The sequence below is a fragment of the Aptenodytes patagonicus genome, chromosome 23, assembly GCF_965638725.1.
Source record: "Aptenodytes patagonicus chromosome 23, bAptPat1.pri.cur, whole genome shotgun sequence".
NCBI lineage: Eukaryota > Metazoa > Chordata > Aves > Sphenisciformes > Spheniscidae > Aptenodytes > Aptenodytes patagonicus.
Window position 1 is genome coordinate 7,160,327 of NC_134971.1, and position 12,942 is coordinate 7,173,268.

At 43.1% G+C, this 12,942-nt stretch overlaps 1 protein-coding gene across 5 annotated transcripts in view; it reads right to left on the bottom strand.

Annotated features, from left to right (window-relative positions):
- Positions 1–563: 563 nt before the first annotated feature.
- Positions 564–12,942, bottom strand: part of FLI1 (Fli-1 proto-oncogene, ETS transcription factor) — a 90,874-nt gene continuing 78,495 nt past the window's right edge. For 4 of the 5 annotated variants that reach the window (XM_076358411.1, XM_076358410.1, XM_076358413.1 and 1 more), the window contains 4 exons: positions 6,844–6,909; positions 5,475–5,537; positions 4,138–4,185; positions 564–3,146 (listed from right to left, as the gene is read on the bottom strand). In XM_076358411.1, coding sequence (XP_076214526.1) covers positions 2,617–3,146; positions 4,138–4,185; positions 5,475–5,537; positions 6,844–6,909 — 707 coding nt within the window. In that variant the 3' untranslated portion in view covers positions 564–2,616. The remainder of the gene's footprint in view (positions 3,147–4,137; positions 4,186–5,474; positions 5,538–6,843; positions 6,910–12,942) is intronic. The other variant, XM_076358414.1, reaches the window with a different exon arrangement.

Consider the following 12,942-nt stretch of genomic DNA (forward strand, 5'->3'; position numbering starts at 1 on the left):
TCCCTGGGGTTTGGGGATAGGTGAGAAACATGAGCAGGCAGGCAGGCAGGCTGGTAATACATACAGCATTGCACATATACATTCTGTCAATGACTTCTTGAGTACCCTAAAGAGCAAGCAGATGGAGATGTCTATTAGGTCAGTTATGGCTTTCGCGGGGAGGCTGCGTGTGCTGGCACTCGGCACGGTGCTGTGACCCCATCACCCAGGCAAGGGTCTCCTCCCAGCTCTGCCACCATCCTCGTGCGAGATGCTTCACCTCCTTGAGCTTTGGCTACGCTACCACTTTCTCTCTCTCTCTCTCTCTCCATGGACAAAAGATGGAGCCCAGGTTTCCGATTTAGACACTTCAATAACTAAATTAGGTCTGATAAACACCGGCTCCAGAGACACAAGGTTTCTGGAATAAGAGGTCGGTATTGTTTTATAGTAATAAGGATTATGGTTGCCGCTGCTATGGAGCTGCTTTGCTTTCCTTTTTAGCTACATTTAATTTAGAGGCAAAGTTCATGCTTTATCTGAAGGTATGAGAGGGGAGGGAGAGTGTGGGACAATATGATGCCTTGGAGAAGAAAACCACCATTTATTTTGTCACATTTTTTTACATCATCTTCTTCATACAACAGTTTCATTGTAACACTTAATACATTTTTTAAAAAACACCAAGATTACTTGCAAAATTATATATATTTTAATATCCAAAAAGTACATTGCATATATATAGTAGCAAAAGCCCCATTTCCATGGGTAATTTCTTCATACTTAAATTTTGCGATTATTGCAGTAATGTTACTTATAAACATCCCAAAAGCACTAAGACCTAAACTGATTAGCTTGATCTTATTTTTCCATTTTGTTAAATAATGGCATCAGTGCTTCTGTTTAAAGTTATGAGCAGACTATAACGTTCTGGTTTCAGGCTCTCATCCTGCAATCGGATGCACATGGACCAAATCTTGCACCCACACAGAGTCCCAGAGGTTATGTCTAGACTAGATATTTGTGATCCTGTTAATTGGTTGCCAGTTAATACAAGTTAGCTAATAGGTTGTACATGTAAGTCTCGCCCCCCGCCATAGACATCTGTTCTAAAACACAAATGCTTGTGGTTTACCCTTCTGTTTATGGCACGAAACCACCATTTGTGGATCATCAAATTAACATGTGCAAAATTAGAGATGGCTGAGAATTTCTGAATGTTTAAAATTTAAATGAAAACCCCTAGCGAAAGTTTTCTAAAAGATATTATGAGAAGCATTCGATAATTTTCTCTATGAAGTGGTTAAGATCTTTCCAAAGTTCAAGATTTTGGTGAAAAATAATGACAAAATATTTAAATAGTTGCTTTAAAATGCTGGTGCATGTTTTCAATCAGCTTCAAGGCAAACATGTTAGCTAAGTGGAGTTAATTTGCAGACAACTATGACAGGCTAATACAAGAAAAAACTCCACTCTAGGCAAACCCAGGGAAATCTGGAAGGTTTCTGGCTACTTTGGGGGTCAGTTATGGACCCAATTGCAGGACCAAGGCTATCTCCAACAGATACATTACTCACGTCTTATTTTTTAATTTTTTTAGCAAAAAGTACAAAGCTACAGCCCAAATGTACAGATTGAAAAGATGTACAAATTACATTAAAAAAACAAAAACAACCCACAAACAACTGAGCTGATAGTAAAAAACAAACCTGCATTTGTGACCGAGGTCAACTCGTTTTATTTAATCTTTCTTTTAAAACTGTGAGATATAGGGAAAAATAACTCTGCATAATTTATACAGTAATTTGCCTTCTGATTTGTTGACCCTTGGGATGACGGTCTGACAAACGCACAGCGTTCGCGAATCGGTAACGTTTAGCGATCCCTAAGACTCTGGCAGAGCTCAGGGGCCTGCTGTCATTTATTTTACTTCACTTTTGCTTTCAAGGAATGTCTGTGCTTGACATTAGGTTACTTTTTGTTCTGGTTTCTGATGTTTCTGGAGTTAATACACAGTCTAATGAAGCTGTACACTCTAGAAAAGTTCCTTCAATGCCCTTTACTTCTTAAAATACACATGTACATATATATATATATATGAATATATATATATATATTTAATTTCCAGTTGGGTGAAAATCCTCATCTGCCTTAAAGCTAAGATTCCAGTTGCGGTCCCCTGCAGCCCAACGTCCTCCACTTAATGGTCAAATTGCCTACCCTCTCCACAGCGAGAAGAAACCCCATGCAGTCATCTTTTCCTACGACCCACAGTTGGATCTATGTCTTGTCAAAAGCTTTTGAATCCTTAAAAATTTCTCCCATCAAAAAGCTAATAATCGTTCCAGGTAATGGTGAACAATCTTCACAGTCAATTCCTACAGAGGACATAAGCGTTAAAAACCAAAGAAAATGCAGAGTACTGGCCCAAAGAAGCATCCATCTCTCAGTTCAAGACACAAGAGGCAAAGTTACAAAAGTAAAAGGTTTGATCGAGGAATAACCAATATCCAGTTTTAATTCTTCCCCAGAAAGGCCACAATTATCCATTAAGGGTCCCCCAAAAAACCATAAAAATCCCAGAAGTAAAGAAAAAGTCCAACCATACTGATAAAGGCCACTCGAAGATAAAAGCATCTAGTAATAGCTGCCCAAGTGTGGTGATACATGGGCGTTGGGATGGCGAGGGACATTGGGGTTTGGATAAATGCTTCCTGCAGGGGAGGTCCAATAAGGTGAGGCTGCTCCAAAGAAACTGGATGATGTGACAGGCATAGAAGAAGGGTGCGGGGGTACAAAGTTCACCTTCTGCTGATGGGCATGGTAAGACGGCATGTAGGAGAGATCTGATGGATACTTGTACATTGACGATTCAGTGGGATGAGGCTGAAGAGCCTGGGCAATGCCATGAAAGTCAAATTTGTAGGCATACCTTTTGCCATGCACTTTGGTCATAATGTTCTTATCATAGTAGTATCGGAGGGCTCGGCTCAGCTTGTCATAATTCATGTTGGGCTTGCTTTTGCGTTCTCCCCAGCGCCGTGCCACTTCATCAGGGTCCGTCATCTTGAATTCCCCATTGGTCCCTTCCCACGTGATACAGCTGGCGTTGGAACTGTCCGACAGCAACTCGAGGAGGAACTGCCACAGTTGGATCTGCCCGCTCCCTGCGAGAAGCAAGCCAAAGAGGAAAGGAAATGACATTGTGTTTCCTGCTTAAAAGCAAAGACAAAGGCAGGAAACAGAAGGACTATCTCGATCTTTACTGGGAACTGCTCCTTCAAGCCTTAGAAAGTCTTAAGTAGGAATGGATAAACTGTTCCCAGCAAACAAGTTAGTCAACCCTTTGTTCTGTTCATGAATTTGAGGTCAGATTAGATTTCATAATGGTCGCCTTTGGCCTTAAAATCTTCAGGCTATTCATAAACAGGCTTTTTCCCGAGCATACTGTTCTGCAAAATTTTTCACTGAATAGTTAACACAGTGTATTTCAACTCTCAGTTGCTTACTGCTTACCATGGATATTGTTTTGGATACCTACAGTTTTCTTTCCAGTTGGTGATCTGAGTTATGTAAGATTATTTCTTCCCCAGACTAGATAACTCCTAGTTTTATTCGGTGTGGTTATATTAATAGTAAAGAGCCTTATGAGGATGTTTCCTTACGAGCATTCAATGCATACAAGTTTGTTTAGTTCAAGCAGATTTACGCCAGGTCTTATCCCCCAAAGTCAGGGATTGTTTTCTGCAGATGACATGCTAGGGACAGTTATTATGCCATGACTTTCAGAGATGTTTTATGCCTTCCATTCAGCTAATCCGTAGCAGACAGTGAAAAACTAACCTGTGTCGCAAATCTGAGAGACCAGCATTTAAGTCCCCTATAAAACTCTCCTTAGGGAATGCTGGTTTTGGGTAAAAACATTCAGGATGGTGATTTTGTCCTGACAAAGATGATGTCGCACCACTTTCCTCACTTTTCTGTAAGGATTTTTGCAAAAGCACTTGTGAGAGCACAGCTACTAAGGTCAATGGCTCTCACAGCCTACCCCGATGGTAGAGGACAACAGCTACTCATCCAGTACAGAGTGGAGCGGTAGGTCAGAAGGAAAGCTAACCCCTTTGATAATGGTGGTCTGAAATTTAAAGATGAACTCACCTGGATTGGCAAGACGGCTACTAGTGGGCCCCAGGATTTGATAGGGATCTAAAAAAAAACACCCAACAAAAGCTATTTTAAAAAATGTTTCATCAAAAAGAAACAACAGTTCATTATTGTTTACTCTAGAAATGAGTTCAAATTTTCATTTTCTTTCTTTGCTCTTACTGCCTCTTCTCCTAGGGCCTGGAACAGACCTGATGTGTTCCTTATTTCTTTTTTAGCAAACAACCACCGACTATTTATGGAATCCAAAATGGCACCGTTTTTCTGGCATTGGTTTCAGACTTGCCTGCTTCCAAAATCTATAACCTCTTTGGACATACCCTACACTTATGTGTCAACTAGAAAACATGAAATGTGAAAAAAAGAAGTGTGGGGTAGTAGAACAGCAACAAATCAGGAGCAAATATATTTCTCCTAATAAGAGCTGGACAACAGATGAGATTTTCAAATTCACTTGTTAGCAGTTGAGCTTGCTTCCCTCTGAGGTCAATGAAATGTTAACCCAACTCTCCCTTATTGAAGCAAACAGAGCATTAGACAAATGAGAGTAACAGGAGTTTTGTCACTGGCTCCAATGAGGCTGAGTGCTTCTTGAAAACCCCACAATGCATTTATTAGGAATGAATTCCTTCCCTTTTTGTGGGGCCTCCTCAGCCCTAATCTCTACACTTCTCCTTTGCTTCCCTCTGGTTTTGGTGATTTGGATCTATAGCATTTGCTCGTGGATTGAATCGATGCCAAAAGAACCAACTCCCTAAAAAATAGGGGATAGAAAGCAGCTGTGCAAAGCAGAGAAGGTGGTATTTAGCTTTTCAAAGGCCCCTTGGGAAACCCGCAGGAAACACTACTGCTTGCTGCCCCGCAGGGTTTGCTTTTCTTATTTGGTTTTCTTTGACGCAGGGGAAGCCCTGTTGATTCTGTTTGGAGATACTTCCATTGAACATCACTGCAGCAGAGGTGAAGAGGTAACGGGCAGACACTCCACCGCTGCAGCATGAACAGCTCCGTGCCCCTAACTGCTTCACGACCAATTACACGGCATGTCATGATGCTTCAAAGGAGATGCAACTGATGCTGGGCACTGCACGTGATTCAGCTGAAACAAGGATGTTTCTTTTGAATGGGGAAGGACAATGCAGTAAAATAGAAACAGTTTGGAACAATTGCTGTCACTGCTTGGTCACAGTTGACTCATTATTCTGAGACTTCCCTGTAAGGCTCTGCCTGTTTGTCCTGTGCCTGCGGTTGGTGCTGCTTGACACATTTATTCACCCAATCTAGTACCAATCTAATTACTTAGCAAATGCAGCGGGGACAAATTCAACAGTTACCTGGCTGGGGCCGTTGCTGTTCTGTTGTCTTATTCACATTTTGCGTCCCTGCAACAGGAGGGCCTGTAAAGACAGAGAAAGATCTTTTATGTACTAGAACAGAAGAGGAGGAATGAACAGAGAACAAGGCAAGTACAAGATACATTGAACAGGAATAATAGCGACTGGGATGGGAAAAGTTTTCTAATCCTAAGAGCTGATATTTTTGAAATTGCACTACAAAATTAAGAGATTTCATTAGAAATTAAAAATTTCACTGTAAAATGAAAATATGCAGATGAGGCAAAAAAATTATTATGTAGATACTTTATTAATTTTCTGTCTTTTATTGCAACTTAACTTCCATTCTAGTCTACATCCGTGTTTTGAACACAAAATTGGATTTTTTTAAAATGTATAAATTCTGACCTTCTTCCATGTCGCAACTTTTTTCATGTTTTTTGGAAATGCAAATTCTTTTTTAAAGCAACCTTTTTATGCAAAAACTTTTGGGTTTATCAAATCAAACATTTTGTTGAAAATATCACAGCCATTTCTATAAATCACTTCAACATTAACATCTGTTCCCCCTCTTCATATCATTTCTCATAACAGAAAACTGTAACTCAAAGAATGGTCTTCACATTTAGAGTGCGCATAGCTCAGAAAGCTGCAAAGCAAAGGAAGTATAATCTGACAGCCAGGTTCTGCCACATTTATTTGCACCCGGTAGTATCTTGTTGAGAGTCAAATGTGCCCATCTTACATTGCTGCACAGGGATATGCCCCAGCAGTGGAAGCAGGGGAGAGCGTGGCTCGGTATCAGCTGGCTATCTTAGCTAGAATACAGTCTTTAGGGACAGGGAACTGATACTTCTAACGAGATGTCACCCAGAGTGTACTGTGAATTCAAGGACACTATAAAACCAGTAAGAAACAAGAACAGTTGCGTGAGTAGGGCTCATGCAGTAGGGGCCCTATCTGCCTGCTAGACTTTGCGTAGAATCTTACTTTCTGAAAAGTAGTAAGAAACTCTCAGAATCTGCCCAAGCTGTCTATATCTGTCCCTAAAAAAATTACACCGGACTACAGGCAGGTGGTTAACATGGAGTCTATGTTTGTATGGAGGATCTGCTCCTGGCCCCTTAACCAAATCCTGAAAGCATTAGAGGTTCATGCTGTCATCTTCAATACACGATTCAATAATAAAAATATTTGTGTCAATTTCTATTTCTTTTCATAACATAATTCTAGCTCTTAACTTACTGACTATCCCCAAATCTTCCGCCCTTCTGATGCTCATAACACAAGTCAGCCATGCCCGTCTTCTCCCACAGTCTCATTTTGATCTTCCATTGCAGAATTTGTGATTCCCATTGGGACAACTTACTTTTGGTGAGGCCAGAATTCATATTACTGCCCCATCCTGTTCTCCTGACTGCATCATAGGAGGGATCTAATGACAAAAGACAACAGGCACAGAGGGGTTGAAATCAACTCTTCCCAGAAAAAAACTTGCAAGAATCTAGCTTTGTATCTTGGTCCCAACTGGCTTGGTATTATGCAGATGTATTATTTTTTCCTCTCCCATACCTCCTATGCTCCCTTGGCCCTCTCACAAAGGCAACAGGCTGTAAATACAGCAGTTGGGACTACCTGTTTGGGCAATGCTCGAGCCTGAGACGTTCTGATCATGAAGTACAGTCAGTGCACTCAATGGAGTTTAGAGTGTGACTCATCCCATCCAAAAGGAGACCCCCTTTCTCTCATCCCAAGATGACAGAAGACCACGGGCAGAAAAGGAGGATGAGATGAACCCTTTCGTTATTTCACAGAAAACAAATGGCGACTTTAAAACCCAGGGAGGCCAAGGACTTGACATGCACAATAAGGAAGCTATTTTAAGGAGAAGGAAAAGGGGAAAAAGCATCCTCTCAAGTGAAATTCAAAATGCCCCTCTGACCATGCCGCTGGAAAGGAGTGAGCACTGCCCTGTGCCCCGTTGGGCTGCACAATGCAGCGGGGCTGTGCAGCTCCCTGCAGAAACATCCCAGGCACTTGCACATTCCTCCCGGTGCTGGGAAAGCTGCTGCAGCTTTGAAATTACAGCCTTCTAGTTATTGGCATGAAAAGGAAAACAGAGAAGGGACGGGAGAGGGAAGGGGAGGGGAAGAGAGGGAAAGAAAGAGGAGGAGGGAAGAGAGGGGAATAGGGGAAAATAGAGCTCATGTAATCTGCCTATTTTTATTTTTATTTTACTTATTTGTTTTTTCCCTTTTTACTAGAAACCACAAACCCCACTGCAAATAGATCAGACTGAAAAACAAACCACTACGGTTTCAGCCTGGTACAAAGAGTGTGACGGGACATCTCTGAAAGAAGGAGGCAGCAGGCCCAGCCATGCTGTCCCCAGAAGGGAGCCCTGTCCCCGCTCCCATGGCCGGGCAAGGAGCAGCAGGGCTGGAAACTGGCTTGCAGCCTGGTGCTGCTGGGGAACTTTATCCCCAAGCTCAGTCCTCAGCAGTTATCATTGTTGTAAATAAGATGCTATTTGCACGGGTGGCATTTTCCTTGCTGGAAACCCGTCGTGTAAATCCTAACTTCATCTGAGTGGACCCGGAGCCTGGGCTGCTGCTCTATCAGTGACTGAAATCAGGAAAGCAGAGACGAGGTCTGAAGTAACCACTGGCTTTTCCCATGTCCTCTTTGCAGCCAGTCTCTGACTTTCATTTCTCCCCTGGGATATCCTTCAGAAGTATTACAACTAGAGCTATTAGAGCAATGATTTGGGAAATATTTTGAAAAAACCATGAGAGTTCTGCGTTGAGAGAGAAAGGCAAAACCTCAGAAATTTCCACCGATCAAGATGCTAATGTACATTTTGGTTAGCTCAATCAGAAACAGTTTTGCCATTACATAATTTTAATGGAAATGTCACTTACAGGGTGATCCTGTTAAAAAGAAAGGTAGCAATTAATTTTCCAACAGAAAAAATCTTTTCAAATTGGCGAAAAAATTCCTTTCCAAAAAGTAGCAGAACTCAGTGAAAATTTTCAATTTTCTCTGGTTCTCTTGGGTCAGATAATCGACAGAAGTGAATCAACTGCTACAAACGGGTTGGTTGATTCAGATGCATCAGTGTGTTTTGAGTAAACAAATCGGCCATCATCTGGATAGATGATCATCCTCCTCCTCCAGATGGAGAAACTTTGTCACAGAGGAAGAGCGTGCTTTGCTCACAGTGTTACAGAAAGAGTGTAAAATGCATCTCCTGAGGGTTTTTTTAACCAATAAGTGACACTATTACAATCAGATGTGCTGACCAGGCGTGTATTGCTATGGCTGCTTGGGCTTTACAAGATAGAGGCTTGGTTTTCCAGATAAGTTTGGCTAAGTGTGGTCAAAATTATCCTTCAAAACCTCTCTGAATGGGTTTCCTTACAGCATACGTTTTAGGATGTAAAACGTCAGCTTGGAGGGAGGGTGTGCATGTGACTCAGCCCAGGTTTAATCCAGGTTTAGCGTACCTCACATGAGTCCCTTTGCCTCATTTTCCCCTATATAGTATGGATTACGGAGTAAAGTGTGGGCATATATAGGGGCAGCCACACTTGTGTTGTTAGGATGAGACTTAGCTCTGAGCGTGACTTTGCAATGGTAAGAAGGGTTAAATACGATAGCTAGCAATACAGGCGTTGCTATTGAAACGACGTGTTCACTCAGCTAGTGCAAGTTTCCAACTCTTTCCCTCCCTCTCACAAAAGAAGTCCAAATCCACTAAGGTATTTTTGTTTTGTTTTCTCAAAAATCCGTGCAACGTGAAAGAACCGCACCAGCCCTCCCGGCTTCCAGGCCCAGACTCTAAAGCTGAACGTGTTTAAAACAAAATGGAAAAGGCAGAGCCAGGGAACCTATCCAGAGACTCGAGTTTCTGCAAAAGCAATATTGTTCCCAGGACCTGACGCCCAGTGGCTCGAAGAGATCCTACAGAACTCCAGCCAGACGGTTAGTTACAGGGAGAGTCTTATCTGTCATTAAAACCACTTGGATTTTACACCAAAACTTGCCGCGCTATGGAAATTCAATTAAAAGACTTGGACTGAGGTCGTCTTCTGGTGTAAATCAGCAAATAGCTACAGTGAAGTTAGGGGCAAATTTATACCAGCTAAGGATCAGGTCCCCAAGTCTGTTTTAGACTTAAAAGGCCCAGTGGAACAACAGTCCTATGACAAATGTGTGTTCAATACAAAATGGAATTAAAGAGCAGAAAATAAATCATAGATGCTTTCAAGAAATGTCATTCTGCAGCTGTCTGGTTTATGTCCAGAAATTCCCCAGAATGAATGCATACTCTATTACAAGTAAGGTAAAGGATATTAATAATGCTTTGCACTTTCACAGCACCTTTCAACCAAGGATCTCACAGCTTTGCAAACATTCACACTCACAGCGCGCCTGGGAAGAAGGTTAAATATAATTTTATTAATTTACATGCATAAACGCATTTTCCTCAGGCTTTGGCTGCCTTTTCCAGACGAAGTGGCTTTCCCAGAAATCAGGCTGTGTGGAACAGAACATGTAGCATTGGTCTCTGGATCCTTTCTAACCTTCATCTATACTTTCTCACCCCAGATCTCCCCCAGCTCCTGCCTCGCCACCCTCTGTGCCATTTGGAAGTTCTCATCCTCTGCTGTGCAACTCCCCTTTCAAAGTCTACTGTTTCCTCTGGAATTAGATGTAAATCAGAATTAACACAGCAGTGAAACAGCCTGCTAGGCTATGCAGAAGGCTGAGAAAAGGCTTAGAACATGGCAAAACTAGCAAGATCAAGACTGGGCATTAGGCAGGCTGCCCTATAAAGGTCAAGAGACGAGCTAAATTATCCAAACCTCTGCAGTTTCTTCTTGTCAGACTGTCTGGTGCAACAGAGGAAGGACTTGATGGGGGAAGAAACTGAGGAGTGTGTCCCAGGGATCCCCTGGTTGAGATTGTGGGACATGGAGGAGGAGAACGGCTGCACGTTGTGCTGTGTAAGTGTAGGAGGTATGGCACTGCAGTCGGGAAGATAAGGCAGGCTCCACTGAACCCCCAGTCCACCTTTACAGACCTGCCCCCCTCATCTCACAGCTTCAGTGCTACTTTGCTCCTGTTCCCCGTACTTCTGGATCATATTTAGTCTAAACAGACTAGTAGGCTCAAATATTGCTGTGGACTAGGGGCAGATGGACAGACACGCACAGACTCGTATCCCTAGGAAACCGGGCTTAAAATCCCCAGGCAGATTTCCACACCACAGTGAAGACCATCCCAGATGCCTAACAGTCCTTTCAGCTTCAATGCAGTCCAATGAACAAGCCATTAGGGAATCTGTGTTTAAGATATGATGTATTAGAGAGCAAACCCTCTCTGATAAGCTTTAAAAAGTTCTTAAAAATTTAAAATAACAATGGTGTTTTATAAATCCGAAAGCTTGGGACGGAGGGGAGAAGCAAGGGGGGGGGGAATTTCAGCTAAACAATAGGCTCACAGTCCCTGTGCTTCCTGAGCTGCTCGGTGAGTGCTGACAGCCCCTTCATGCTGCTTTCTCCGTAGGAGCTTTTTCAGTCAAACCAGATTCAGGCACTATTTTGCGCTACCAGCCTTGATAAGGTTTTCCAGGAGAACAATAGGCACTGGGTCTGTAATATCCTCATTTTTCAGGCCTTTTTGTTCTAGGATGGATACAGTGGGGTGGGTCATTTATGGACTAAATGCTTTATAGGCACTATAGGGGAATCTTATTTGAAATGCCGTCTATGCTGGCATAGTGCCCTTAATTGCAAGCAAGGCTGGGAAGGAATAGCATGGTGTATTTATCGTACGCGTGGCATCACTGGCAGTAGCGGCAGCTCTTTTCCAGCCAGGCACTGTCTGTTTTATGAACTGCTGGGTCTCACTGTCAAGGTGCGGGGTGACTGGTCTGAACATTAGCTCCCTCTGTCAGACCCGTGGGCAGAGTCATGCCTGGGTTAACTTTTGTAGAAGATGTCTGGGGAAACAAACGTGCAGCAAACTCACGGGGGTGTCTAGATTCCCCAGCATGGTAGGTGCTAAGCAATAGAAAGAGCCCACCAATCTCTGCCTAACAGAGCTGATACCTCCAAGGAGTTTAGGAAGCCAAAGGATGGAAAGTGGTTTGTCCTAAGCCATGGGGAGAGAGCCAGGAAGAAAGTAAAGGTAAGTTTTCCCAAGCCTCAGTGAATTGTCTGACCGCTTACTAACACTGCCTCCATTTCCCTTTGAAGCACAGCGGCAGGCCCTGACGGAGTCTGACTTGCTGACTCAGCTGCATAATAACAACAGCACTGACTGTAGTCATTTAGCCACCTTCTATTGGATTCCTTACCACAGCATCTTGGGGTACTTTACAAAAAAAAGGTCAAATGACTCCAGTTCACATGATGGAAAAACTCCCAAACCTGAAATACAGAAGGAACTGCTCCTGAACACCCTCTCTCATTTGGTTAGGGAACACAGGCACTACATTTCCAGAGAGGACTTGGCCTTACAAATTTCGGTGAAGAAAACCAGGGGAAGGAGAAGGCTGCAAATTTGGAGCAAGCTATGGGATCCACGGGATTCTCCATGCAGAACACAGTCTGGTTTTTGCAATGAGTCCTTCTGCTTTCTGCTAGGAAGAAAGGATCCTGGCTTGGTGGCTGGAATTTAAATTAGCTTCTCTAAATGGGGAAAGCAGAACCAGGTGTCCTAGGGGATCCAGGCTTGTGATTAATCTAAGTGGTCACTTGGGGTCTATTTTGCGGCAACTACTTTATAGGGAGAGTGAGAAAGGAGGGCATAGGACCTCACCGCTTTTCCTCCCAAAGTGAGGTTGTGTGTGGTGGCTAGGACGGGCACTATTCTGGTATCTTGGAAAAGTCCCAGCGTAGGTGCATGGGAACAAAAAACACTACTGCTGCAAACCAAACATGTAAGCAAGACCTGCCAAGCTGCTGAGCGTCCAGCCCTCACACTCCCGTCATTTAACCTCCTGGAGATTGCATTGAAGAGGTGGGGTTGTGTTTAAAGCCAGTTGGAGAGAAGAAACCTAGACTGTGGGTTTCTGGAGGGGCAAGGAAGCCAAAAACACCTCCAACTCCTCCTAGAAACATTAGACGCATTGTTTTAAATGATGGCAGCAAACATAAAGGTTGTAGAGTCTGTAAGGCTCTTCTCAGGCCCACTCTGGCTCCAAGTATATGTACTAAATGCTCAACACATACGGTGCAAAACCTTACAATGTCAGCAGCAAGAGATTTGCTTAGATACAGTTTTTCTTAGCACAAAGCTGTGAAGGCCCTGGATGCTATCATTTGTCTGCAGGAGGTTTGACAGCGTGTGGCAGAGATGGTGGAACAGGACTAGAAAGCAGAGCAGAGTATGAGGAGTCCTCTGGCCTTTTCAAACGGCTACAAGAGGTGGCTCATGAAAATCAGCAATTGGCTTCCCT